The sequence below is a fragment of the Spironucleus salmonicida genome, chromosome 3, assembly GCF_000497125.1.
Source record: "Spironucleus salmonicida strain ATCC 50377 chromosome 3, whole genome shotgun sequence".
NCBI lineage: Eukaryota > Fornicata > Diplomonadida > Hexamitidae > Spironucleus > Spironucleus salmonicida.
The window spans coordinates 373586-400096 of NC_090598.1; the positions used below are offsets into that span (position 1 = coordinate 373586).

At 30.3% G+C, this 26511-nt stretch overlaps 23 protein-coding genes across 23 annotated transcripts; 11 read left to right on the forward strand and 12 right to left on the reverse strand. All coding sequences in view use genetic code 6, as the record gives it.

Annotated features, from left to right (window-relative positions):
* Window positions 1-109: 109 nt before the first annotated feature.
* SS50377_22466 (uncharacterized protein) lies at window positions 110-460 on the forward strand (the record flags this gene model as incomplete). Its single annotated transcript, XM_067906356.1, has 1 exon — window positions 110-460. One exon carries the CDS (start codon window positions 110-112, stop codon window positions 458-460), a length of 351 nt encoding a protein of 116 aa, XP_067765624.1.
* An 11-nt stretch (window positions 461-471) lies between these two features.
* On the reverse strand, window positions 472-1308 carry SS50377_22467 (uncharacterized protein; the record flags this gene model as incomplete). The annotated part of the gene is made up of 1 exon (XM_067906357.1): window positions 472-1308. The coding sequence occupies one exon, from the start codon at window positions 1306-1308 to the stop codon at window positions 472-474; it is 837 nt and encodes a 278-aa protein (XP_067765625.1).
* Window positions 1309-1372: 64 nt separating this feature from the next.
* SS50377_22468 (uncharacterized protein) lies at window positions 1373-2425 on the reverse strand (the record flags this gene model as incomplete). Its single annotated transcript, XM_067906358.1, has 1 exon — window positions 1373-2425. The coding sequence occupies one exon, from the start codon at window positions 2423-2425 to the stop codon at window positions 1373-1375; it is 1053 nt and encodes a 350-aa protein (XP_067765626.1).
* Window positions 2426-2474: 49 nt separating this feature from the next.
* SS50377_22469 (Pyruvate-flavodoxin oxidoreductase 2) lies at window positions 2475-5969 on the reverse strand (the record flags this gene model as incomplete). Its single annotated transcript, XM_067906359.1, has 1 exon — window positions 2475-5969. One exon carries the CDS (start codon window positions 5967-5969, stop codon window positions 2475-2477), a length of 3495 nt encoding a protein of 1164 aa, XP_067765627.1.
* A 669-nt stretch (window positions 5970-6638) lies between these two features.
* On the reverse strand, window positions 6639-7226 carry SS50377_22470 (SprT-like family protein; the record flags this gene model as incomplete). The annotated part of the gene is made up of 1 exon (XM_067906360.1): window positions 6639-7226. One exon carries the CDS (start codon window positions 7224-7226, stop codon window positions 6639-6641), a length of 588 nt encoding a protein of 195 aa, XP_067765628.1.
* Window positions 7227-7258: 32 nt separating this feature from the next.
* Window positions 7259-8329, forward strand: SS50377_22471 (Geranylgeranyltransferase type-1 subunit beta; the record flags this gene model as incomplete). The annotated part of the gene is made up of 1 exon (XM_067906361.1): window positions 7259-8329. One exon carries the CDS (start codon window positions 7259-7261, stop codon window positions 8327-8329), a length of 1071 nt encoding a protein of 356 aa, XP_067765629.1.
* A 10-nt stretch (window positions 8330-8339) lies between these two features.
* Window positions 8340-8990, reverse strand: SS50377_22472 (uncharacterized protein; the record flags this gene model as incomplete). Its single annotated transcript, XM_067906362.1, has 1 exon — window positions 8340-8990. One exon carries the CDS (start codon window positions 8988-8990, stop codon window positions 8340-8342), a length of 651 nt encoding a protein of 216 aa, XP_067765630.1.
* A 70-nt stretch (window positions 8991-9060) lies between these two features.
* SS50377_22473 (uncharacterized protein) lies at window positions 9061-9420 on the forward strand (the record flags this gene model as incomplete). The annotated part of the gene is made up of 1 exon (XM_067906363.1): window positions 9061-9420. The coding sequence occupies one exon, from the start codon at window positions 9061-9063 to the stop codon at window positions 9418-9420; it is 360 nt and encodes a 119-aa protein (XP_067765631.1).
* Window positions 9421-9462: 42 nt separating this feature from the next.
* SS50377_22474 (uncharacterized protein) lies at window positions 9463-10911 on the forward strand (the record flags this gene model as incomplete). The annotated part of the gene is made up of 1 exon (XM_067906364.1): window positions 9463-10911. One exon carries the CDS (start codon window positions 9463-9465, stop codon window positions 10909-10911), a length of 1449 nt encoding a protein of 482 aa, XP_067765632.1.
* A 118-nt stretch (window positions 10912-11029) lies between these two features.
* Window positions 11030-12085, reverse strand: SS50377_22475 (Kinase; the record flags this gene model as incomplete). Its single annotated transcript, XM_067906365.1, has 1 exon — window positions 11030-12085. One exon carries the CDS (start codon window positions 12083-12085, stop codon window positions 11030-11032), a length of 1056 nt encoding a protein of 351 aa, XP_067765633.1.
* A 158-nt stretch (window positions 12086-12243) lies between these two features.
* SS50377_22476 (Transmembrane domain-containing protein) lies at window positions 12244-13017 on the forward strand (the record flags this gene model as incomplete). The annotated part of the gene is made up of 1 exon (XM_067906366.1): window positions 12244-13017. The coding sequence occupies one exon, from the start codon at window positions 12244-12246 to the stop codon at window positions 13015-13017; it is 774 nt and encodes a 257-aa protein (XP_067765634.1).
* Window positions 13018-13028: 11 nt separating this feature from the next.
* On the reverse strand, window positions 13029-13931 carry SS50377_22477 (Very-long-chain 3-oxoacyl-CoA reductase / 17beta-estradiol 17-dehydrogenase; the record flags this gene model as incomplete). Its single annotated transcript, XM_067906367.1, has 1 exon — window positions 13029-13931. One exon carries the CDS (start codon window positions 13929-13931, stop codon window positions 13029-13031), a length of 903 nt encoding a protein of 300 aa, XP_067765635.1.
* Window positions 13932-14012: 81 nt separating this feature from the next.
* Window positions 14013-14462, reverse strand: SS50377_22478 (uncharacterized protein; the record flags this gene model as incomplete). The annotated part of the gene is made up of 1 exon (XM_067906368.1): window positions 14013-14462. One exon carries the CDS (start codon window positions 14460-14462, stop codon window positions 14013-14015), a length of 450 nt encoding a protein of 149 aa, XP_067765636.1.
* Window positions 14463-14503: 41 nt separating this feature from the next.
* On the reverse strand, window positions 14504-16048 carry SS50377_22479 (uncharacterized protein; the record flags this gene model as incomplete). The annotated part of the gene is made up of 1 exon (XM_067906369.1): window positions 14504-16048. One exon carries the CDS (start codon window positions 16046-16048, stop codon window positions 14504-14506), a length of 1545 nt encoding a protein of 514 aa, XP_067765637.1.
* Window positions 16049-16252: 204 nt separating this feature from the next.
* Window positions 16253-16888, forward strand: SS50377_22480 (uncharacterized protein; the record flags this gene model as incomplete). The annotated part of the gene is made up of 1 exon (XM_067906370.1): window positions 16253-16888. The coding sequence occupies one exon, from the start codon at window positions 16253-16255 to the stop codon at window positions 16886-16888; it is 636 nt and encodes a 211-aa protein (XP_067765638.1).
* Window positions 16889-17121: 233 nt separating this feature from the next.
* SS50377_22481 (uncharacterized protein) lies at window positions 17122-18210 on the forward strand (the record flags this gene model as incomplete). Its single annotated transcript, XM_067906371.1, has 1 exon — window positions 17122-18210. The coding sequence occupies one exon, from the start codon at window positions 17122-17124 to the stop codon at window positions 18208-18210; it is 1089 nt and encodes a 362-aa protein (XP_067765639.1).
* A 260-nt stretch (window positions 18211-18470) lies between these two features.
* Window positions 18471-19616, forward strand: SS50377_22482 (uncharacterized protein; the record flags this gene model as incomplete). Its single annotated transcript, XM_067906372.1, has 1 exon — window positions 18471-19616. One exon carries the CDS (start codon window positions 18471-18473, stop codon window positions 19614-19616), a length of 1146 nt encoding a protein of 381 aa, XP_067765640.1.
* A 3-nt stretch (window positions 19617-19619) lies between these two features.
* On the reverse strand, window positions 19620-20159 carry SS50377_22483 (uncharacterized protein; the record flags this gene model as incomplete). Its single annotated transcript, XM_067906373.1, has 1 exon — window positions 19620-20159. One exon carries the CDS (start codon window positions 20157-20159, stop codon window positions 19620-19622), a length of 540 nt encoding a protein of 179 aa, XP_067765641.1.
* Window positions 20160-20280: 121 nt separating this feature from the next.
* Window positions 20281-21087, forward strand: SS50377_22484 (uncharacterized protein; the record flags this gene model as incomplete). Its single annotated transcript, XM_067906374.1, has 1 exon — window positions 20281-21087. One exon carries the CDS (start codon window positions 20281-20283, stop codon window positions 21085-21087), a length of 807 nt encoding a protein of 268 aa, XP_067765642.1.
* A 4-nt stretch (window positions 21088-21091) lies between these two features.
* On the reverse strand, window positions 21092-22582 carry SS50377_22485 (uncharacterized protein; the record flags this gene model as incomplete). The annotated part of the gene is made up of 1 exon (XM_067906375.1): window positions 21092-22582. One exon carries the CDS (start codon window positions 22580-22582, stop codon window positions 21092-21094), a length of 1491 nt encoding a protein of 496 aa, XP_067765643.1.
* A 73-nt stretch (window positions 22583-22655) lies between these two features.
* SS50377_22486 (Eukaryotic translation initiation factor 2 gamma subunit) lies at window positions 22656-24065 on the forward strand (the record flags this gene model as incomplete). Its single annotated transcript, XM_067906376.1, has 1 exon — window positions 22656-24065. One exon carries the CDS (start codon window positions 22656-22658, stop codon window positions 24063-24065), a length of 1410 nt encoding a protein of 469 aa, XP_067765644.1.
* A 194-nt stretch (window positions 24066-24259) lies between these two features.
* Window positions 24260-24658, forward strand: SS50377_22487 (uncharacterized protein; the record flags this gene model as incomplete). The annotated part of the gene is made up of 1 exon (XM_067906377.1): window positions 24260-24658. One exon carries the CDS (start codon window positions 24260-24262, stop codon window positions 24656-24658), a length of 399 nt encoding a protein of 132 aa, XP_067765645.1.
* A 13-nt stretch (window positions 24659-24671) lies between these two features.
* SS50377_22488 (Cytosolic heat shock protein 70) lies at window positions 24672-26477 on the reverse strand (the record flags this gene model as incomplete). The annotated part of the gene is made up of 1 exon (XM_067906378.1): window positions 24672-26477. The coding sequence occupies one exon, from the start codon at window positions 26475-26477 to the stop codon at window positions 24672-24674; it is 1806 nt and encodes a 601-aa protein (XP_067765646.1).
* Between the last annotated feature and the right edge of the window lie 34 nt (window positions 26478-26511).

Genomic DNA, 26511 nt, shown 5'->3' on the forward strand with positions numbered 1-26511 from the left:
TAATTATTATTATATATATTTTTATATTATTTAATAAAATTACTTTAAGATAAAATATTATTATATTAAATTGTAGTTATATTTTGTTTAGGAACCATTCCAAAATCAGATGTCAGTAGAACAAACTCCGGAAGATATAAACGATTAAATAGCGTAGTTAGCTATTGAAAAGAAAAAACTCCAAAAAGAAGTTGAGATTATGTAAAAGTAACAGGAAGAGTATTTTAAGAATAAAGATTTTTATGATAAGCTGATAACTTTTCACTAAAAAATTGATTAATTGAAGGATGCCCGTGATGCAATTAGCAAGAAAAATTCTTCATTATAGGAGGTTAACGATATGCTAAAAGAAAAAATTAGTTTTATTTAAGCTGCAGCTAAAGATAAAAATGCACAGGAGAAAAAATTAAAAGAGCTTTTGCAAGAGATATAATCTATTAAAGAAAAATTATAAGGATGATTTATTATATATCACTTTTGATTTAACCCGTTTATTTTTTATTTCAACTCTTCTATTCTTTTATCAGTTGTACTCATTTCTCTAATTAATTTATGGAGATAAATCTACTCTTGTTAAAGCTACTCCTATAAAACTTTTGTGAATTTTTATTTAGGCTCGTTAAATAAAGTTTTACTTTGTTAAGTAGAAATAGGTTTAACCTAACTAATAGTCTATCGGCTCTATCTTTCTTAATCTGATTTCAAAACTGGATTTTCTTATGTGTCACCCTCATCATCAATTTCTTCTTCCTCTTCTTCTTAATCACTATCCTATATTGATTCATCGTAAGAAAGTTTTAATTGACGTAGTTCTTATTTTGTAGAAACTCCATGTTAAAGAATAAAGTTATTTAGTTCTTTATTTTTTGGTTTTTTGGTTTAATCTAACCACCACCAACCTACGGCAAACCAAGGTACTTCCTTCAGTGGTAAGTTTATTGGATCTTACCCATTTACCGATACTTCTAGAAAAGGAGGGTTCTAAGGAAACCCACTAGCAAAATCATTAACAATAATAAACTCAGATGATAAAATATCCTTATAATCCATGTAGAGAGAAAGTAAATTTTTGTAAGTTGTTGGGACCTTATATGTTTTAATCATATATTCAATCGATTCAGTAAGGCCCAAGTGGATATTGTTTTTTATTCCCCTTAAAACAGAAAGTGCACCAGCTTCTAAAGAATTAGTCTAGTTTCCAAGTTATTTAATCTCTTATATAGTTAAATTGAGCTGATATTAAATGCTTTTAGGTCTTTTACCTTACATCCAAAGTTTGTGAACTTTATTTAGTTTTATGTAATCCATCTTAAAGAAAAGGGATAAAAATTTTATATATTAATCATATATACTTAGATAAATATAAAACTCCTCATTTCGTCAAACTAGCCATTAATTTCGCCTCAACCTACTCATTATCACTTTGATATTCTTCATCAAAATCGTCGTCCTAATCATCATTTTGTACTAATTACTAATCAGCTTACACTGGTGTTTACTAAACTTCAATAATAGGATCAATAGGAGGTATTTCATGATCCATCAATGTGGGTGGAGCAGGTGGGGAAACTGGCCTTTTAACCTGTAACAGAGCTACTTTGTCCTTATTTTCTTCTTTTTCGAATTGAAGGTCTAAATTACGAAATTCATATGATTGTCCTTAAAATAATTCTTCTAAATCTGCTTTAAATTCTATTTTCAATTTGTTCTGAAGCTCCATAATTTCATTAAAGTTTCGTTCTCTCTAATCTTTTAAAGCATAAATCTACTCTCTACTTGCACCTAAGCTTCTTCGTATATTCATAATTTCTATCTTATTAATTTAGAATTTTCCCTTTCCTTTGTTCATTAATTTGGCTTCAAGCATGCCCAAATGTTGTCTTTTCAGGTCCACTCGGCGCTGTATTTCTAACTTTTCGCAAATAGATTTCAGGAGTTCAGTGTTCTGCAAAAAATCTAAATACGGTTTTTCCTTTAATTTTCGCTGCTGGTAAATTGCCTTTTCCTTCTCTGGATCACCTACTTTAATCGCTTCAATTCTTTGTGCGGCTTACTAGATTTGAGATTCTAATACACGTATTTGTTCTTTCGTCTAAGATGATTTAGTATCTGGAATCTAGTCAGTTTTAACGAGTAGATCTGCTTATTTTTTAACTTCAAGCTACTTTTCACGGAGAACCTTTTTCATCTCCTTTTCCTGCTCCATAAGTTATTTATAAGCTTATTTAAGATCAGAACAATCATTACACGCCTGAATTGGGGCTGGTAGTTTGGCTTTCTTGGGACGGTCTATTTATGCCTTTTTAAGTCCGGTTTGAGGGGCCGAAGCGCGTTGGTTTGGAGCTGTTGAAACATCTTAAACGGGGTTAAATCTAGGCTTCTATGCTACTTACATTGGTGATTCATCGAAATCGAAGTCCGACATTTTTTGCGGAATGAATTTTTAATACTATAATATAAAAGTTAATATTAAATCATTTTACTTCTGCAATTGTCGTACTTGCCAAGGCAGTCAAAATACCTTCTACTCTTAATATTTCCGCACGGATTTTGCCAGAGAACATACTATAGTTCTCTTCACTTTTGCTTTTAATGACTTAAAATCTTTATTCTCCAACCAAAAATTCTTCAACATCCTTAGTACGTTTGCTATCAAGTTTTAAAACTCCTCTACTGCTTCTGAAAAGAGGCCAGATTCCACTCTGAACTGCCAGTTTTTGTTACTTTTCTTGGTTTCGTAATCCTCCTACAATACCGTGTGCGATGCATGGACAATAAGCTACAACGAAAGCTGGCCCGTCAAAGGCTTCAGCTTCTCTTAGAACCTTCAAAGTTTAATTTTTATCGGCCCCCATTGCTATTTGGGCAACATATACATTTTTATACATTAAAAGCTGCAAAGCTAGCTGTTTTTGTTCGTTTTGAACGCCAAGAGAAGCATGTTTAGCCTATGCACCTATTGTGGTAGATTTAGAGTACTATCCACCAGTATTCGCATAACAATTGTTGTTCATGACGAGAACTTTTACTGGTTCATTTGTGGACATAATATGATCCACTCCAGCGGCATCAATATCGAATGCCCAACCGTCTCCTCCAATAATCCAGTGTGAGCGTTTAACTAAGTAAGGTGTATACGGAGCGAAAATTTGCTTTAATGGTGAGGCTTCAATCAAGGTAGTAAGTTTCAGAGAGGCATCGATAGAGAGATTTCCATTTTCATAGTTTTCAAGATAGTATGCCATTGATTATTTTAGGGCAGGCTCAGCTGAATCAATATGTTTGATAATAAGAGATTTCGCATTCTTTCTAGCGTCATTGCCTGCCATCATCATGCCGAAACCAAAAAGTGCATTATCCTCAAAGGCAGAAGTTGCAAGAGCAGGCCCACGACCCTGAGAGTCTTTAAGGTAGGGTCTAAATTGGTTATAATGACCCCAAACAAGGCAACAACCAACAGCTGATGAAATAACTAAACGTTTACCGAAAAGTGTAGTTAGCATACGAATAAGCGAAGTTTCCGGACATCCAGGACATGATCCTGGATTAAAAAGATAAGGGTGTGAATATTGGAGATCTTTAAGAGAACAAGATTGTGTGTCTACTTAAACCGCATCAATCAAATTTTCAAACGCATCATCCCAGTTTTTCTGCTACTTAATAACCTCTGTGCCCAAATCTTGATAAGTAAGACACTGTTTAGGGCAAGTATCAATACATACACCACAACCTCTGCAATCCAAAGGCGAAATCTGTATTTTAAAAGATTGACCAGGCTTTCCTTTAGCTGGAACATATTCCTCTTTAGGCTCATCACTTAAAAATGGTCTTATGCATGCATGTGGGCAAGCAGTTGCACATAAATTACACTAAATGCAAGAGTCAGATTCCCAAGCTGCAACCTGGTTCGAAACTCCAGGTTTTTCATAAACGCTATAACCAGACGGATAAACACCTTTGGTGAACTGCTCAGCTTATGATGTGGTGATTTAATCAAATTGACGTTTTTATACCTTGTCATAGATCTCTCCCTCAACGACCAAATCACGCAGAGGAGGCCCGTATATTGCAGAAACTGCGTCATCCTCGCTAGCATTCAACCAGCTCTACATATCGTATTCATATAAGCATTTAGGGACCATTTCTGCAGCCTTTTCAATAGCATTCATGTTACTGTCAATTACCTTCTGACTCTATTTTTTATATGTTATACGGGCCATTTCCTTCATATCTGTCACGCATTACGCTCCATCCAAAAGACCTTCCATACCAATTTTTAGCAAGAACATCACAGTTACCGTAGAAATTCTATTTCCAAGTCCAACATCTTCAGCGATTTTGTTACAATCTGCAACATAAAACTTCAAATTTTTACTAGCTATTTATCTCTTGACAGAATTCGGCAATTCTTTTTCAATGTTCTTATAGTCAGCATTTAGCATGAATACACCGTTTTGATTAGCACACTTTAACATATCGTATTTACTGATATAACTCTGACAGTGGCAGGCGATATAATCAGCTTTCTCGGGGTTATATTAAGCATGAATCTAGCCATCACCAAAGCGTAAATAAGTGATTGTTATTCCACCAGATTTTTTGCCGTCGAACTCGAAATTGGCCTGCATTTACATGGTTTTCTTCCTATCATTAAGGATCTTCATGGCGTTACGAGCAGCTCCAATAGTACCGTCTGCCCCGATCCCCCATAAAACAAGTTCTTTGGTCGATTTTGGTAGAAGTTAGAGTGACTCTGGAAGAGCGACTTACGGAAGTGAAAGGTTAAAAATATCGTCCTTTACGCCGATGCGAATTTTGGGACTCTAAGCTATCTTGAGAGACTAGAAAACAGCTAGGACTTCGCCAGGAGTTAGGTCGTGTCCAATAAGGCCGTAAGTCGCGTTCTGGATGAATGTGAATTGGGAGAGCAAGTTTGCCTAGATAAGCGCCGAAACTACCTCCTTGAACATAGGCTCAGCAGTCGACACGAAGTCGCGCGAGCGATCCATAATTGAGAGTTTAGTGGCAGTTTTTGGAATTTTTGCGACAAAATTCTCGATTGAGAAGGGCTTCCAGAGACGAATATTGATCATTCCAACTGTGTCGTCCAGAGCCTCGACCACGCTCTAAACGGTGATGGAGGCGGATCCCATAATCACTATAACACGATCCGCATTTGGGTTACCGTAGTATTCGAATGGTTCGTACTTTCTGCCAGTTACCTGCTCGAACTGCGTCATTACCGCTGACACAGCCGCTGGAATTTGGCTGAAAAAGCGAGACTGAGCCTCGGTCACAGCGTAAAAGAGCTCCGGACCGATTCCAATGCCACGCGCGTCTGGGTGGTCTGGGTTAACACCTGAATTCTTGTATGCGGCATACTTCTCGAAGTTAAAAAGCCGCCTGAGCTGCTCGTCGCTGACCTCGACAAAGGTTTCAAACTGGTGCGAGACGCGGAACCCCTCAAAGAAATTAACGAATGGTGCGCTGGACTCGATGGCAACGCAGTGAGCGATAACTGCCAAATCGTGAGCCTCCTGGACGTTTCTAGATCCCAGAATGGACATCGACGTGTTCTATAAGGCATAAACGTCTGAATGGTCTGGAGATAGGGTGGTTGAAGAGCCACCGATTGACCTGGTCGCCAAATGAATGACCGCTGGAAGGTGCTATTGAGAGATGAAGTAAAGATTTGGCAGCATTAGCAAAAGACCTTGGGAAGAGGTGAATGTGCTAGGGAAGCAACCGGTCGCCGCTGCTCCATGAAGACACGCAGCGGCCCCCAATTCGGAGTTAGCTTGAGTAACAATAGTGATGTTTCCAAATAAATTCTGTTTGTCCTGAGAATTCATTTATTCTACAACATCGGCCATTGTTGATGAAGGTGTTATGGGGTAGATAGAGCACATATCTGAAAGTTTATACGCTATAATAGCTGCAGCAGTATTACCATCTAAACAAAGTGACATTTAAGGGAACGATAAATTTGGATTTGTGAAACTTTGTATTCGTTTGAAATATAATGGGTATTAATGGTAACTTATATCAATAGCATAAAATATAATTAGAGATTTATTGAATAATATAAATATCAAATACTTTAGTTGAAAAAATTAAAAATACAATAAAAACTGAAACCACAAATAGTAATGATTAATCTAATAAATTATTTATAATATATTCTACATATATAAAAATTAAACATAACTTTTAACTATACTTTAGTATATAAAATAGAAACTAAGTTAATTATTATTCGTTCATCACGATCGTTGTTTACAAAGTAGATTTTTCGAAACTATCTCATGTAGAATAATAATACTAATAATTTATTTTATAATATAAAAGTAGAAATTGATAGTAAGTACTTAGTATTATTTATAATACAATAATATTATCTTCTATAAATAAAACTCTAATTACTTTACTAAAAAAGAGATAATCTATTATATTTTGTAAAAATTTAGTTTATGCTTATAAAACTATAAACTTATAGTCCGAAACATCATTAAGCGACTAGAGTAATAATAAACATTATTTTTGTCTTTTATTAAAAAGGTTATAAACATAAATTATTAGATCAATAATAAAGAAAATTTCATAAATCCACATTCAAATAATCATACATCATACTTCAATCAGTCTATATCAATATATTAAATTTACTTCACCTTTAAATCAACTTAATTAATTTATTCTATATCTAGGAAATCAACAGTCAAATCGATAATATCTTAGTCAGTTAGATCTACTATATCTATTATCTATTCAATTGTCTTTCCTATGCCTAAAAATGACTGTTATCTGCGTTTTTCACTTTCTATACTCATTTTGTCTAATTATTTTTTGCTAATAGGATAGTGATATTTAGTTATTTTAAGGCCAAAACAGGAATTTATTCTCATAGCCTAAGAAAACCAAAGTGGACCGTGGCCATCTCGAACACCATCATATTCACGACGTTAAAATATGAGAGCGTGACACATTTCATGAACAAGAGTATTAACTAGCTCAAATTGCGTAGTTTCGTAGATTAAAGCCAATGATAAAACTATCTAGATTGGTCGTGACGAAATACAGAGTCCTGCAACACTATGCATTTTTGTCGAATAAGAAAGCGTACAGGTCTCTAACTCAGAAGAGAAAAACAATTAATTGCAAACGTGGAACATGTGATAAAGATCTAATAAATCTGGAAATATATTCATATCATGTATGCGCAACATTAGATATATCATATTATATATTAAACAATAATATGAAACCTAAAATGAAAGAATTTTGCAGAGACGGCCATATTGCTTTTTCGTATCTATTATTATAGAAGTAGTTTGAAATGAATAAGATCAAAATAGATCACGGCCGTGATCTGACAATGTTTTTATCTTTGGCAGTATTTGATATTTTAGATTCCCAGGAGTTCATTGAAAAAGTACGAGATCCAATACAAAAATAGATTATTCGGGGGTTAAAGTTACATTATCAAGATATGTAGAATATTATGATGCTTATCCAGTGTGCAGTCATTTTAGATTTTGATATTTAATAATATATCAACATTTAAGACTTGGTAGACTAAATTATATCATGTTAGCTTTAAAATGGCTCATTTTAGGCGTCAACGGAACCAAATTCGTATACAGATGTTAGAGATATTGGCTTGGCCCTAATTTCTTTGTACCTGTTAAAAATTCGGTATAATATTAATATTGATTCTTTAAATACAGTGTCAATTCAATCATATTTAACAAGTCTTGAAACACCAGATTTTTTTATTTCGCAGTCACCTTATTCAGAAGGACATGCTGGAGGCGTTTTCCTCACATTAATTTCACAGGAGATGCTTTAAAGATTAGGATATAAGTTAGTGTATTCATTCAATCATCGAAGAATAGTGAATAGACTAGTAAATTTGTAATAATTTCTATTGGCTGGAAGACCCAATAAGCCACCATGTCTTTGTTACCATCTATGGAGCTATGGAAGCTTAAAACTACTCAATTAGTAAAATTTGTTAAATCATGAAAGCTTATTAAATATGACATTAGAGGCTTAATTCCAGGTTAAACTGCCAGATTCTGTTATACAGTAACTACTACAACCTTTTTAGAGGCTAGAAGACTGTAATTCTAAATAAGATTTTTATTCTTTCTTATATGCTAATTATAAGACAATATTCATGGGATTTGGTGCAGACTAAATTGATCCAGATGCTTTGCATACTTTTTCTCCACTAATGTATCTAGCTGGCTAAAATTTTACTAATTAAAAGATCGATTTTGCTACATTTTTGACGGAGAAAAAATTGAAAATTTGGTAAAAAGAGTGAAAATTAAGGCTCATTTTAAAAGTTAGTTTTTCAAAAACGTTGCTAAAAATATTATGTGTGGCTACTAAATTTATTCTAAAAGTCGAATCGCCTCAGCTTTAAAATTGAATAATTATTTCTGTAAAACTAGTTTTGCAAAAGCAACTTGGGGGCCGAAATCATTAATTTCAAGTCCATCGTAGCATATTTCTCGACAGAATTCTAGGGATCCAATTTACAAATACTGGTCCCAAAGCTGCAAGTTATTGATATCAAAAGTTAATTTTTTCTCAAGTACTTCTAAAGAATCTGGTACTTTTTGAAGAAGAGGAAAATCAAAACTAACTATATTTTCACGTAAATGATTTATATAATTATGGGCATGAAAATTTTTTGGATCATCTTTGAAGATTGCTTGAAGCAATACTATATCTGTCTCTGGGTTTATGTTATACTTTTTTTTAAACGCCCATGCAACATAGTTTTTCGTATGAGATAATAAAATTTTATCGCAGTTGGATGTTCCATAGTTGTCATATAAGAATTTCCAATAAGATACGTTTTAAGGTTAAAAAATCATTAATCTTATAAGCTCATCAAAGGTTATTGTGGATAATGTTAATTTTTACTGAAGAGATCTGATCTCCTACGCATCTTAGCTATATTTTTTTGAAAGTTTCATTATTTAATATTATTTACTAATATATAATATTATAATAGAATCTAGAATGAAAAAGAATTTAAAACTCACCATGACGAATTCACTGGCAAATGTTATTGATCTCGCAGATTAATAGGATATGAAGTAATATAGATTTCAGCATACTTCGCTGGAATAACCTATAGTAACTGAGAGATTAGAAGCAGTCTAGCCATCTTTGGTATCAATTTCAATGAGAAACGATTCAAGCTAAGAATCTCGGTAAGAAATATCATATTCACACTAGACCATCAGTTAGAAAGATAAAGATGGTTAATCGTTTACACCTAAAAGAGTAAAAATTATTATTGACGAAACACCAAAAACGGTTAATACACATACTCTTAGTTTTGTTGGTTTTCTTATTTTAAGTATATTGATTTATGTACTATTTAAAGTTAAAAGCAAGTGATATATTTATTATATTATATTATTTAAGATATATTTGTGCCTAATGGAATAATATCTACTCGAAATAAATATTGCAATCAATAACTATGAATAAATTTAACGTTAAAATCAACGAAATAAACTTTTGCAGTATTTTGAAGCTTATGATAAAGGATAATATTAAGAGGCGATATCTTTAGCCCCATAAGAAATTCAGTAAACTCTTAAACTTTTAGCCCAAGCAACAAATTAAATCAACATAATTGAATAATAGTCATCTTAATAATTACTAACAGAAGAAATTTAATCTATACTAGATTTCAATGGAATCTCATAAATCTTTACGTCTGAAATTATTGATAAGCTTAATTAATTTTAGAACAAGTATGACTTATTATTATTACTTTAGCCTTTCTTGTAATAAAATTATAGTATTTTAGTTTCAAAATAAGACCTTATAGAACCATTTTTAAATGCATTTGGAGAATTTTAACAATAAATGAGAAACTTTATTCTAAATTTATTAATAACATAAGATCTTTAGAATAAATTTTGCTATACTGGTTCTAATTTATTCCTTATCAATTTGTCACGAGAGTATAATTAAAGGTTATGGAATATTGACAATAAACTTATGACAGAATCATTAACTAATTAACTTACCTTAGCATTATATTAACCATCTCCTGATTAATTCTTTCATATTACATCTGACAGAGAGAGAGCACAGTTGATGTAAATATTATTTAAAGACAGCACTGAACTTATTAGATCTGCGCAGCTAGAGATATTAAAATTTATTAAATCAACTTATCAAAATTTAAAATTACTAGTTAATTAATTTAGAGATTATTTATCTAAAATAAATGAATTATAGCGCATTGCTGAAATATTGAAAATAGACTATCAGGGGCCTGAATTTTAAACCTAAATAATTAATCTCATTTCATTTTTTTCAATCTCAGGTTAAAAACCATCCATAACTCTCATTCCACATTCGTTATTAAACTAGATCTAGGATCTTGTTATAAACTAATAAGTTATTTAAAAATAATTAACAATTGAACTCAAAAAGATGAAAACAGTGTATTATAAGCTTGTAGCATAAGCAATTGATGATTTATAAACCCTTATTTAAAAAACTAACAACAATGAGCAAGATTTCATAGTATTAGGCTTTAAAAATATTATTAATAACCTATTAATTATTATTAAATAGAATAATAAATTTTTATATAACGAAGAAACAGTAGACAATGTATAATATTCATGTTTTACTGCTTTTATTGAGTAAATAACTATTATACTAAAGTAAGATACTATTAGTAACTAAATTAAAATTAGGGTTAAAGATATACTTATAACTTAATTTTAGGTATAGTTCGAAATTAATCCTAATTTACTTGAGTGTTTAGAAGCTAATATGGACAACTATAGAGGCATTTGTTAATAATTAAAAATGGATTGGGCAAGTGTTAATTTTGCATTAAAGTAGTTGGATAAGGTTGTGTGATCTGTTTAAATTATAATTAATAGATTACTAAAAATTTCACTAAAAATAATTTTCATTCAGACTTTAGGCGATTGCTATTTTAATTATAATAATTAATTAGCATTTAATTATTTATATTTCATTCTAATAAACGAAGAACTTCAATTTACTCCTATGTAAATTCATTATAATCAATGCTCAATCCTTATAGACTAATTATAACCTATTTTGCTTATTCTTCATTGAATTTTCCTATTTCAATATTTTGTTCAGTTAGAACATTTTTTAAGCGTTAAGAGAAATACCCTAAGCTTGCATCAGATTCACTTGAAAAACTCCATTCAAATTAATCTTATTAGTTAACGGGATATGTAAAAGATCTGAAAGAAGTTGCGGGTGAGTAAAACTCTTTCTATTTTGAAATTTCCTTATAAAGTTAAGCTATCTATTCATATATCTTATTTTAATCCTATATTTTAAATCCTTTACATTTTAATAGTTACTCCGGACCTGCACGTCTCCTAAAAACTTTATCACAGAAATCTAACCCTTTTCTAGTTAAATTTAGTTATTTCACATATTATAAAATATGTTCTTTTTACACAAAAAGTTCATTTAAATTTGATATTTAAGATTACAATACCTTTTTAGTAACCATTTAAACATAAATTACCCCTAATGGCCAATAATCAGAAAGTGGGGTTGCCTAATTTAAATATTATTCTGGTGCAGAATAATGTGGGGTTCCTTCGTATTTATACAGTGAAATAGACTATTTTGAGATTCCAAAATCCGAAATCTTCACTTATGAGTTGCAAAATAGTATATTTTCCGGTTTAATGTCATTATGAATTATATTTTATGAATGCAAATATTAAAGTGCACTAATAATACTTTAAATTATGAAAAATGCTTAATCATCAGAAAGAAGGGTATAATTGATTATATCTAGTAGACTGCAACCACAGTATTCCATTAATATAAACAGCTATGAATTTTCTAAGAACACTTTAGTGTATTTTACTACATTTTCATGATTTAGTTATTAAAGTATATGGATTTCGTCATTTATTGGGCCTTTTTATTTTTCTAAATCAATAACCTTCATTGCATAAATTTTATTCTCATATAATACCTTATATACCTTAGCAAATGAGCCTCTTCCTATTTCTTATAGAAATTAAACTTAATCCATTACTTAATCTGTAAAAATATTATATAATACTCATATTATGAAAAAATTAACTAATTCTATTTCAAATAACATATTATCATAAACTAAAATGATTTTAGATATGATCCAAAAGCTATAACTATTATACTATTAATTAATCTTTATAATTATTAACAAAAATGAACTAACTAAATGATCACCTTCTTTTCAAATCGCTCCGAGAGTTTATTATTTATCCCGTATTTGCAATTATATAAATTTTCTCTATATTTATTTATTTTTTGATGAGAAAATATCGTGTTCCTGAATATAGATAGTTAAGTTTAACATAACATTTCACGCTTTAAAAAAGGTAGTTAAAGACATCAACATTAGAATTTGGCTTTATAATAATAATTACTTACATAAAAACCCTAGTTTTGTAGTCATAAATACTTATTTTTTCGACTTTTGGAACATTCTTTATACTTCGAAAATCTTCTATAGTGATGATGTTATTCCTAGCATGCAATATATTCTGTCAATTCAGTTTACTATCTTTCTTTTCAAAGTTTTATATTAATATTTAGGATAAAAAATATATTTTTTCTATCTTAGCTAGTATTTTTCATTTTTTCATAGAAATAATTTTTTAAGTATTGTATGGTTTTGGAATGATTTAAATTTCAGCTTAATATCCTGATACCAATAGCATTTAGTATAAATTTTTTATAGGATGCTCTTTTTTATGTTTTATAGTATCGGTAATTTTACCTATTATTATACTGATTTTTTGTTTAGGATTTTTTAAAGGATTGAATAATTAAGACAATCTGGATTAACTAAATCGTGAATATTATTTTTTTTACCTTACTAAACTAGCTATTGCTGATCCTCCTCACATAATACCAGAAAATACGGAGTTAATGCAGTTAAACCTTCACGGTGACGAACCAGAATAACAAAATTAGTGATATATTTTTCCTCACTATAATTTTTTAGCCTCTGTCTATCTTTAATTTTTTTTCTATAATTTTTTCTTAATTATCTCCATTTGATTTAGTTAAACTATACCGCTAAATCTCCCTAAAACTCGTATTCCAAACTCAAACAGCTAATGACTGAACCAACAATTGACATGGTTACCGTTCCAGTCAGCCGCCAGAAACCGCTCCACCCACTAGCTAGCCCCTGCCATTCTGAAACTAGTGCGAGTTGTTTCTGTCATTTCCGTAGCAACCCAAAATGGCGTCCCGGAGAGTGCTAAAACGCCATTTTTAGATAATTCGGGTCGTGTAGCCTCAACTAAAGCTTGACAATAAGCTTTTGATGCAGAATAAACACTCAATAGAGGGCAAGGACAAATTCCTACACCCGAAGCTAAGTTTATTATAATTCCTCCATTATTATTCGTAAGGACCTAACAACTTCTCTGATAAATTCTAGTTGCTGCTACAACGTTGATACCAATTATTCTATCAATTTCATCAGATTAAATTTAATTAATTTCTGAAGGGAGTTTCTGAGTTATTCCAGCGCAATTAACAACTATTCCCAATTTTGAGAGATCGAAGGTCTCGAAAACGTTTAAAACAGAAGCCTAAGTAACATCCTATGGGAATATAGTACAATTTTTAGGGCCAAGCTGCCTTTATAATTCTTGAAGGTTCTGCTCCCGTCGAGCAACAGCAATAATATGAAAATTTCTCTTTGAAAGAGAATAACAGAACTGATTTCCAATTCCTGATGAAGCTCCAAACACTAAAGCGATAGGTCGTATTTTTTAGAGAGACTTTAAGTTCCGTGGTGGGCGTACGAAAGTGAAAAAAAATGATCTAAGAGGTTTGATTAGGACTCCGATTAAAAGGGCAAGTTTCAAACGGTTCATTTTTAAGGCTCGCAATAAATATAATTAGTTTACAAATGAACATTTGTTATTATAAAAATATAAGATACTATATTCAATTGATCAATCTTAGAAACTACCGAAAAATAGTGTATAATTGTTGGGGTCAGATACAAAAGCTTACAGATACGTGCGATAAAGATGTCTGATGTCTGAGATTGAGTTCACTGGTTAATTAGATAAAAAAGTCCTAATTTTTTATAGTAAGATCAGCTTATCTGCGTTTGACGAATCTGGTATAAGCTGAAGGTCAGAGATGACTTCTAGAAGCTTAGTTTAAGTATTTTTAAGATTGGTAAAGTATTCGTTATCTTTTTCTATTTTAAAATCATTATTACTAACCTGGGATGCTTATGGCTTTAAGTTATGAAGCTCCGCATAAATACTTTACTAATTTTTAAATATGTTCATCTTACTGGTGAGGATTTAGATATTATTGAGTTCAATTTCTTGATTTTGCTTATTAAAATAGTCTTGTACTTCATCATAGTCGATATTAAGTATATGCTGCATATTTAATATAGTATTATAAGTTATACAATAATTAGTAATTCTCATTTCAATTTCAGGTTATTTAGTTTTTTGTAAAAAGATAGCAATAAATTAAAATCTGGAGCTACTCCACTAATTATTGAATATTACTTAGTTTGAATATCCAAAATTTTAATTTATCGCATAGTGCCTTATTCTACCTTTGAACTTTAATCTTGCATTACCGATGTTTAGCTTTCTTCAGTTTAATTTTATGTTGGAATGGTAATAGATATTGTCTCCTCCTTTTCTAAGATATCTTATTTTCTGAGATGCTTACTACTTCTTCCTGTTGATTTTCTCTATTCACTCTCTTATGACGAATTACCAGATTATATTTATTTATTCTTTAATTCGTACTAGTCAAATAGTTACTTTTACTGTAATATAAAATCATCATTGACTTATAAGTTAACTTTATTAGTATCATGCTCATGATTATCTTACAATGAATTATTAAAATCATCAAATATAACCTTTCGGGCCTGAACAGGTCCTCGTCGCCTTTCATTAGAACTAAATTTCCTCTCTACATTGCTCATAAATAATCTGAGTGATTTTTTTGTACATTTATTTTTGAATATGGGGAGTTTTGAGTACTTATATACTAAAATATCTTTAAATTAAACTGTTTTACGGAAAAAATCGTCAAAATGGTCCATTAAAAATTATTGCTACTATTAATTTAATTCTGGTAGGGCTCTAGTAATTTAAATATTCGTAAAATGATTTGCTGGTGATTTTTATACTTCAATGCATGTAAACTTTACTTTTCCCCATAAAGATTCAAAAAATTACTTATGATCCTCGTAATAGATATATAAATCTAGTGGCTCCATTACAATTCCTCTTAACTATTAAGCTCTATATTGCACCAACTTTGCTAGTTATTTTTCATATTATTCTGTGGTTTTATATCGTATAGGTTAATTTATTCTGTTAAATTCTGAATCTGATGAAGAAAAAGAATAGAATTCTGTTTCTTCTTAATTACTACCAGATTATTACTCAAGCAATTTTGTTTCTTGTTTTTACGCAGGTTCAATAAAATCTTGTATCTATTATTTAGATGATTCTCTCTATTTAATTTAGTCAATAATGTCTCTAGCTTAACTATCATCGTTATCAGAATACTCTAAATTATAAAACTTAGTATCTGCTTATTTCTCAAGTTCATCTTAACCACTTATTTGTCCTTTTGATTGAAGAGAGGCAAGTATTTATGACCATGGTTTATGACGCTTAAAATGCATGTAGTATATATTTTGACATGCCTATTTAACAACTTATGGATGATAATCATGATATTATAGAATAATTTTTTCATAAGTATCATTAATATCATCATATTTTTAACTGTGAATTAATTCGTAAAATAGCTATGCAATATCTACTCGATTTTTCCAACCAAGAGGTGGGTAAAATCGTCTTGTATAATATAGCATATAATATATTTTAACTTACCGTTAGCCCTGTGGTAATTATTTTGCTACTTTAATCCAAAATTGATTGCTTACAAGGTAATCATTATTTTCAATTAAATATTATAATATTTCTTATTAATTCATTTCTTTATTAGTTAGTGAAAATATTTCGTAAGTAATTAATAAGTTAAGGACTTTATCATAAGTTTCATTTCTCATTTTGAAATGCAATAGAAAAAAATCGTTATCTACCTATATAATAATTATAATATAATTCTGATAGTAAAGATTATAATACTATAATGTTAGTATATAATTTTATTAAATTATCATATTAAGCATAAATTAATGACATCTGATTCAGAATAAAATGATGAAATAAATGCAGAATAGTTTTTTGACAGTCTTAATACGATACCATAATATCTTTAAAATTGTGCATTTAAATAAAAATAAAAATTCAAAATAAACAACAATTCATTTGCGTTACCTCAGTTTAATTTAGTGAAAATTTAAAGTGAGTTTCATAGAATTTAAGATAAAGGTATTGATCCGCTATCAATATTATTAACGAAATTTCCTAATGTAAATGATATTTTGCATATAAAGACTTATTATATGTTAGATGAGAATAAGATAACATCTAATTTATATTCCTAGTTTAATTACATCTTGATGCACTATAATATTATTAATGCTTATCCACTATTTGGATTTTTACTATTGTCTGATGAATAATTTAATTACAATGCATAAAAATCTACTTTTATTGCGTTAATTATTAGATGGAGTAAACAAAGCTAACAATTTTGTGAAAATATATTTGTTAAATTATATGAAACTGTTAATATACAGTAATTTATTGAATTGTTACCTGCCTATTAAATAATATTTGGAATGGTACCTCATTGGGCTTAAAAATAATGTAGTGAAGACGATAGTGATATAGAGATTGAAAGTCATGTAAGAAGTTAAATAGAATGAATGCCTATTTTTACTATTTAAAATTACCATATAAAAGTATCCGTTATATTAATCTTCTTATATAAAATATTTTAGACTTAGGAATTTTCTTATAGGCGAATATAATATTTAGGAGTAATGTATTACTTATTATTATATATTTTATATTGTAGTAAAAATTTATTCCCAGTTCCCGCAAAATGTTTACGGCACGGGAGGATATTCCTCTCTGTTGCACATTGAATAAAGTAGAAATGTTTCCAACAGAGTTGGGTTTAGATCCAATAAAAGAGGCTAGAATAGATCAGTAAATTTAGTCACTTGGTCATAAGAAAGATAATATTGATATTTCGCCTTATTCAAAGGATTAAGTCTAAGCCTTTCAGGAAATGACGAATACTCGAATTTCTCTCACAAAACTTAAAAATAATAGAGAAATATCAGTTGATACTTCAAAAGTCCATAATTTTGATTTACCAGGTAAAAATTGTAAATGTCTAAATAAGTCACACACTTTGCTTAAGCAAACTCATAAGGAACTGCATAAATAGGAGATTAATGGGTTTAATCCAAATTTTGTGCCACGAGAAATGAATAGTTAGAATCTAGGGTTTGACTTTTAAAATTATGGGAATGAAAATAACAAATCATTAACTAGAACTAAGCTTTTAGAATCAAGAAAATATTCGTTAAAGATAGCTGAGGAAGATTAGAAAAAATAATTTGTTGAATCAGTTAAAGAATAATTTTAAGATTCGACTCATCCTTTTTATGAAAAAGACGAAACATTGCATTATACAGAAAAATTTGACAGTACTAAAAATACTTTCAATACATTTTCTTGTAAAGAGATTGAAAACATGAAAACGTATAGAAATATTAACAAACTTGACGACAAAGATTTCAGCTAATATAAATCACTAAGAACTGCCAAAATCGCCTAAGAGGAAGAACGTGTGAATATGCCCAAAATTACTGATCCTAGTACTTTTGACTACTCACACATTAATGAATAATAACCAAAGAAGACTAAATTTGCAACCGCAATTTTAATGGAGAAAAACCCAGACTGGGCGCTTTTACGTGTCAAGTCTACAATGCAGTAGGACGAAGATAAACCTTTATATAGCTCATTTGCGCCAGATGGCTTCTTCCGAGAATTACTGCTCCCTTAAATCCGTGTTCCTTCTAGAAACTGCAGGCAAGTTCCATAATAACTTCGAGGAATGGTGAGAGTTATGTAGTTACCAATCGTCGCTGAGCCGACGTAGTTACTTGATACAGAGGGTGACAGGATGCCAGGGGATACACGTGTACTGACTAGACCAAGCATTTTCGAGTGAATCATTTTCTTAAATCGTATAGCCCTGGCCCGAGAAACACATTTTCTCGTTAAGGATTAAGAGGTTAAAATCTCTACGTTTTATAAAACTTTATTGTAGGAGTATTTTAGGTAATTACTAATGGTATATATTTAAAATTATATTATTTTTGCATTCCAGTAATTCCAACTTGCATAGAATCTGTTCTATCAGTTATATATTAACGCTAAGATTTTATATTGCGACTAATTTGGGGACTATAGTATGCAGGGGAGGTGACTATGTTCTATTTTTATATTTCTTCATCAAATACAGTTTTTCTAGCCGTTTTTTGTAAGGAAATGATTTAAACTTCATTAGAAATTCTTGGTAATTAATATGTTTAAGGACCTAAATTTGGGTTTTTTAATCTTGCGATATCATGTGCATTAAAACATTATCGAGAACTTACAGGTATGTAAATTCTATCTTTAGGTGTGGTAATTTTTGATTTAAAGCATAATTTGATTGGATCCATTATTTGTTTTTGGATTTTAATAACATGGATTATAAATATATATTGCAGAATTATTAGAAAACTATAAATAGTTCTTATTACTTCTTATTAAATATAATAATTGCTAGTATAAATGAGCTATTTAATGTACTCATCATCAAGCTTTTCGCAGTCTGTATTATCTGAAATTGATTAACTGCAGCATTCCATTATGTCAAAATATATTACAATAGAACCTAAAAGACTCGTTTAATCAAAAAAATATTAGTCTAGCAAATATATCAATGATAATAACACGTAGTTATTGTTATTCTCATATGCAGAAAATTAGTAGCTGTAAGAAGAGCTATCAGTATCTAAGTTATTGTTATCAAATTATAAACCTAGAAGAGCTATATCTTGTCCGAAAAAAAAGAAATATATTGATCCTTCCACTAGTCCTGCTATATATGGGCAACCAACTATAGTAACTACAAATAGAAATAATTTTCTTAAAAGGTCTGATTTGTTTTTAGCTAATAAGAAGAAAAATATTAATATTGAAAAATAAAAAAGTATATTCTCTAGTCCTACTATTTCAGAACTTGCTAAAAGATCTGAATCTGCGTATTCTAGAACTAATGTATTACACAATTATATGTATGGAAGCACTATACTGTCATATTAGAAACGGTTGAGATTATAAAGTATTGAAGAAAGTTATAGAAAAAGATAAGAAAGAAAAAAATATACACACGTTTCACGATACAATCAATAAAATACATTAAAATATAGTTAGTCTTTGTATTTAGATCATAAAATTAATTAATTTATGGATGCAGATCTTTAGTAATACTTTTAAGCCCCAGGATTGAGTTCTAGATTTTATTATGACTAATTTGATAGAATCACTCCTAAAACTTACAATTAATATATAACGGATTTGATATGATTATCAGTAAAATTTTCTTAAATTATAACTACCTGGGCCAATAAATCCAGTCGCTTTTCGTTTAGACGGTGATTTAAATCGCTCTGATTTATTAAAAGATGGTGAAATATTTCGTGTAGGTTTTGTTTAAATATTATAATAATCTATACCGGGATAACCACTATATCCTAAATTCTATAAGTATTTTCTGTCAACTCGGTTATTGTTATTTATATGTATACTTTCTTTATTATCTTTGATAACTATATTATAATTTGCAGGCTCTGTTTATGGAGCATTCAAAATAACGTCATCAATGAATCGTCTTGTTTCATACTTCTTAAACTCAATATTTGATGCAGTATTACGATTTTAGGAGAATAACTATTAATTCGGTAGAGTATAAGTTTAAGGAGATATATTTTCTGATGTTGTAGGACGTACAATGAAAGAAGATCTACCAATGTCATTTCTAGCACTTTATGATGATTTTATAGGAGATTAAAGTCGCGGCTTATGTTTTTATCTTTATGCATATGCTAACAGAACTTTTGTTTACTCCATCTTAAGTTTTGCAAATGTTATTCTAATTAAATTTATTTATAATATAATCAAAAATATATTTCTTAATCAATAAATTTTACATTATTCATAGTTTACTATTTTCATATATGTAAATTTATAAATGGACAATACCACCAAAGAAATAGAATTTTCCGCATCGGATGAATCAATTTATTCTAACCCATTCTTACCAGAGCTAACAATGAAAGCTAGGCCTTTGTATGAACAGAAAAATTACTAAAAAGAGGAATATGAACGCAAAATTCATTTTGATCAACGAAGTACATATGTATAAGTATCAGGTACTACTGTAAATGTATCACCATTATCATATAATATTTAATAAAAATAAGATAAGAGGGCTAAAATAGGTGAAAGAGGAAATATTATTATACATGAGTTTAATCATTAAGCCGACAATGTTATGGGTCCAGGTTTATATTAGGTACCACGAAATCTTTAGTTATATATACCAGGTTCAAATATTAATGTAACTACATTTTCAAAATAAGAAAGGATTTCACCAATTCGTGTGCTCAGGTCGCCGTCCCCAATGGAATATACCTTACCAGATCCAGATAAACTAGGAAGTGTTCATCCTGCTGATATTCGAATTAAAGATATTGGACATATGAGATATTTTGATAATATTACACACAATAATGGTTCAGTTGGTGTTGGAACATATGATATTCAAAGATAAAATATTAAATCTATGGAGGTTAATCGAAATAAGCGAGCTACAAAAGATTATTTAAAGAATTTTGGATTTGGTAATAAAGATGATACTAAGTATTACAATATAAGGACAACACTTGCTTCTCCATGTGCATCTTTTAAATAGGCTGATAGATTTAAAAGACTAAATACAAAGCGAGAAAATATTTTTTTGGGGCCAGGCTCACATTCCTTGATTAAAAAATGGTGAAAAATCATTCAAATAATGAAAGTGCTTTCAATATTCTGCTATATTCTCTATAGTATTAAATTTATGTCAAATCTGCTGTTCTTTTCAACCCAAAGTCACAAACTATCTTTCTTTTAGTTTAGCTTCTTACAGAAAAAGTAGTTTCCCACTCAAGTTTAGGATACCATACTTTTTAAGCGTTTACGGTATCTCCTTTTTCGGTATCAAAATCGTTTTGGTCTAAAGATATATATGCGACCTCATCATTATATTTTGCAAGAAGAGCTATGGTGGATAACCCTTGACCTTTTATTCCACATCGTTTGAGTGAAAGATTTATTAATGCTACTTAAGGTCCATTAAACTATTAAAATGTTATATTTTTATAATGCTGGTCATAACTTTCATCTGTATCAATAAATCCAAATAATTCAAATTTGTTATTAATAACAGATTATCCATTACAATTGATATAAAAATCATTCTAAGGTGTTCTAAACTAATACTTAAGCAAGGCTTCCGCTAATAAAGAAGCACCTTAGTTTTTAATATTAACACCATCTAAAATAATAGATGTTAGAACAGACTCTTATTTTGCCAAATGCTCTTTTAATTCATAACAAATGTCAAAACAGCCTTTACACCCTGTAAGATCGAGAAAACGAAGTGGAGTTACAGATAATCTAAGATAGGCTCCAGATTTTGGCAAAGGTTTAGGTAAATCTTATCTTTATGTTTACCTTTATTAAATTCGCTTCATATCATTAATTCTTTTGTTTATTACGTCCTTTTCTTCCAGTTCCTCACCATCAATAGCGACTTCTGTAACTAAATTTTTGATAATATCTAAGTCAAACTCCGAACCTTTAATTGTCAAAGCTTCAATAGATGTGTTATAGGAGATGCCTAATGCTAATCTTCGTTAACATTCTCCTGAAAGCTCACTTAATTAAAGCTCTCTTAGTCCACAAAATCGGGCTACTAAAATTCTCTCTAGCCAAACTGATGCAGGTTCAGAAAAACCTGTCTTTTTAAGATCTAGATATTATAAACATCCATATGGTTGAGATCTCTCTCCAGCTACACCATAAGATAGTTAATAACCATGGGCAATAGCTTCCATGAGCATTTCTGTTCCTACTGAGCCCAAATTATTCTCAGACAGTGAAAGATAATTAATTGATGACTATTGGAGATCTGACTTTATTTCTTAACAAAATAATTCTGTAATTTAATTAGATCTTAGGGATAGTCCATATAAGAATGGTAAAAGTTAGATTATAGATGTTGCACATTTATCGGTCAATAAATTACATCCTAGATCTAACACTAAATGCTGTGGTTATATTTCAATTAAAATTTAGGCTATTTTTTGAAGTATTTCATCAGTTATGCGATTTTTGAAAATAAATTTCTAAGCTCCAAATAAATTGAGATACGATGATGGTGTACGTAAATATTCGATAAATGGTTCTGGTAACTAATTGTCAATAGCCTATTAAACAAAGTCCGCCATTATTAATTAATAAATTCCATTTATTTATGGTATATTATTTATACTTATCTTTTCTATCACCACTTCACCAAAAATGCCTTTGCACCCCACTAATCTTCCTGACTAAACAGCTCCGGTATCAGAGATCCACCCACTTCATCCATAAATTACAGCTCGTTAAGCAACGCTAAACATCGGGACAATCGGTCATGTAGCGCACGGTAAGTCATCGCTTTGCCGTTCTCTTTCAGGCGTAAATACAGTTCGTTTCGAATCAGAAAAGGAGCATAATGTTACAATTAGGCTTGGTTACGCCAATTGTAAAATCTTCACGTGCGAGTCATGCCCTGAACCTCATAATGTGTTTTCGTTTAATTCCGCTGCAGCCGATCCCAAATGTCCAAATTGTAAGCAGATTCTTTCTCTCACCAGACATATTTCAATAATTGACTGCCCAGGGCATGATGAATACATGACAACAATGCTATCTGGTGCTGCTATCATGGACGGTACCATTTTGTTGGTAGCAGGAAACGAGTAGTGTCCGCAATCATAGACTGTCGAACACCTCTAGGCTATAGCTATTTAGGGTGACAAGCCGGTGGTAATTTGCCAAAATAAAATTGATTTGATAGCCGGGTAAGTGAACGCAGCAGAGCAGAACATGGAGCAGATCACTAATTTTGTCAAAGGAACTATCGCTGAAAAGGCGCCCATTATCCCAACTAGCGCTGTTCGAGGTCTAAACGTTGATATGATCGCTTATCATTTAAGTAAAATACCAATTCCTGATCGTAAACTTGATCAGTCGCCTATTTTTACTATAATTAGGAGTTTTGACGTTAATAAATCAGGATCAAAACCTGAAAATTTGAGCGGTGGTGTCGTTGGTGGAACTCTCAGTTAAGGTATTCTCAAAATTGGCGATATCGTAGAAATTCGCCCTGGAATTATCGAAATTGATGGAGATAACATAAAATGTTATCCTCTGAAGACCAAAATTGTTTCACTGAAAACTGAAGATAATGAGCTTAATTATGCGATTCCAGGCGGCTTGATTGCAGTTGGGACGCTTTTAGACCCTTCAATCACAAAATCTGACAGGTTGGTTGGCTAGGTATTAGGTATTCCCGGAAGTCTACCACCTATTATGAGAAGACTCAAGATTAGCTTCCATGAACTGTAAACTTCTATTATACCAACTGGATTTATGGCTTTAACCTAAGAGATATTTTAGATTGATTAGTCTATTCTTTTAACTGTTTCTGGCTGTAACAGTACAGCAAAGATCGAAAGTGTAAATTTTGAAGGCGGAAAGATTCAATTTGTTGTCAACTTAACTGACAAGCCGGTGTGTGTTGGATTTGGAACTTATGTTGCAGTAAGCGTTAAGAATGCGAAATTATAAAGTAGAAACTGGAGATTGATTGGTTACGGCGTTATTGTCAACGATGAAGAAATTTATAAAGAAGTCTTTATTGTAGATGAAAATGAGGTTAAGTGATATTAGGGGTTCTATTCATATATGTTATATATTATTTAGCATGAAGTTACTTAGTTAGTTAGAACAATTAGGAGCAATATTATTTAAAAGAACATAGATATTCATAAGTTTACATTATAAGTATATTTTAAAAAATGAACTTGTAAAAAATAAAAATTTTAAGCGTAATAATAGATTAGCAAAATGACTAACATATGACAAAAGCCAAGACATTTAGGGATATCAGAGATAGATACAATAATATTCCAGTGGAATATATAGAAATAGTCTATAGTTAAATTATAGTAGAAACTAAATGCCTTAAATGGTCTATAATATAGCAAAAGATAATAATTCAGGCTGTAAAATTATTTCAAAAGTAACTATCTGATATTCTATCAAGTTTTGAGGAGAGAATTATATAAGAACTTGAAGTTTTATTTGATTTGCCTTGGAAAGCGATTGATTAGTTGGTTCAATTGATATCTTTTGACTATCAAACGAATTTGGCCATTTCTGAACTTAAATAGTAGTATGGAATCTTATACTTTTCTGATTTTACAAAAGGTATTATGTATTAAATGTGCCGATAGTTGTTATAACAAAACGAATGATTTAATTTTTAGATCACTCTTATAATTGTTACTTAATTTATGCAAACTTATCAGTAATTTACTTGATTGAAAGATTTTGAATATTTGTATCTTCTAGCCATTCTTCTATTTACTTTATAGGTTCTTTTTGATTTAAGTTGTTATTTTGTTTTATACAATAAATATATTCTTCTATTTCATTCTTTATAGCAAAAAGTTTTTTTATTGTCTCATCATATTCTCTAAATTTTTCAGCTTCTTAAACCATATATTCAACTTGTTTATCTGATAATTTTTAACGATTTTAATCAATTGAAATTGAATTTTTAGATTTAGATCCTGTTAGATCTTTAGCCGAGACAATTAAAAGTCCATTTGCTGTGATTTCACAACTAACTTCGACTGCAGGTTTTCCTTTTGGTAAAACTGGAATTCCAGACAATTAAAATTCACCTAAAAGATTATTAAACTTTGTGAGCTCTCGCTCTCCTTCAAAAATTTTAACATTAATTTCTGTTTAATTATCATATTCAGTAGTGAATAATTTTCTTTTCAGCACGGGAATTGTTGTATTTCGTGCAATTATTGTTGCCATTTAACCTCCTACTACTTCTATTCCTAAAGATAAAGGACACACATCAATTAATAATATTTAACCTGTTCCAATTTTTTAAAGTGCACATGAAGATAATATTCCAGCTTAAATTGCTGCTCCATATGCGACAGCTTCATCAGGATTAATAGACTTTGATGGCTCTTTTCCTTTAAAATACTATTTAAGAGATTCTCTAATTTAATATATTCTTGTTGATCCACCCACAAGCACTACTTCGTTAATATTGGTAACATTACAATTGGCATCTTTTAATAATTTTTACAAAGGCAATATAGCTCTTCTAAATATATCAGAACAAATTGAGTTGAATTTAGCTCTTGTTAACTGTAATTAGAAATGGATATCATTATCTATATTCTCAATTTCAATAGTTGCTACCTCTTAATTAGATAGTAATCTTTTTACTTTTTCACATTAATTTCTAATACGTCTCTATGTTCGATTGTTATGTAATAACGAGTAATTATGTTTTGCAGTGAATTCTTTATTAACAAAATCAACTAATTTTTAATCAATATCTTCACCACCGAGTCTACTATCCCCTGATGTACCAATAACTTCAAATACTCCATCAGATAAATTTATAAGAGAGCAGTCCAAAGTCCCACCTCCAAAGTCATAAACTACTATCTTTTAGTCTTTAGAAGAACTTCGTTAAAAACCATATGCAATACAGGCGGCAGTTGGTTCATTTATAATCCTCAGACAATTTAGTCCAGCAATTTTTGATGCAGTAATTGTAGAGTTCCTTTATGCGTCAGTAAAATACGCAGGTACTGTAATAACTACCTCTTTTGGCCTATAACCTAAATAATCTTCTGCATTAGAAGATAATTTTTGTAATATAAAAGAAGATATTTATTCAGGAGTAAATATATTTACTTAATTCATAAAAGAAACTTATACACATGGATTATCGTCAACTGAAATTATTTTGAAGGGATATTATGAAATATCATTCTATACTTCATTGTCTGTAAATCTTCTGCCTATAATTCTTTTTATATCATATATTGTATTCTATGTATTAATTGCTGCAAGTTATTTCGCTGGATCGCCAATAAGTCTTTCGCAATTTGTAAATGAGACATATGATGGTGTGGTACTGTTACCTAATTCATTTGGAATAATATCGACTTTTTCATTTTAATATACAGCTACACAGGAATAGGTAGTACCTAAATCTATACCTATAGCCTTCATTCCTATATACCTTCCTATCATAAACTAGATATAAAATATAATATAATTATATTTT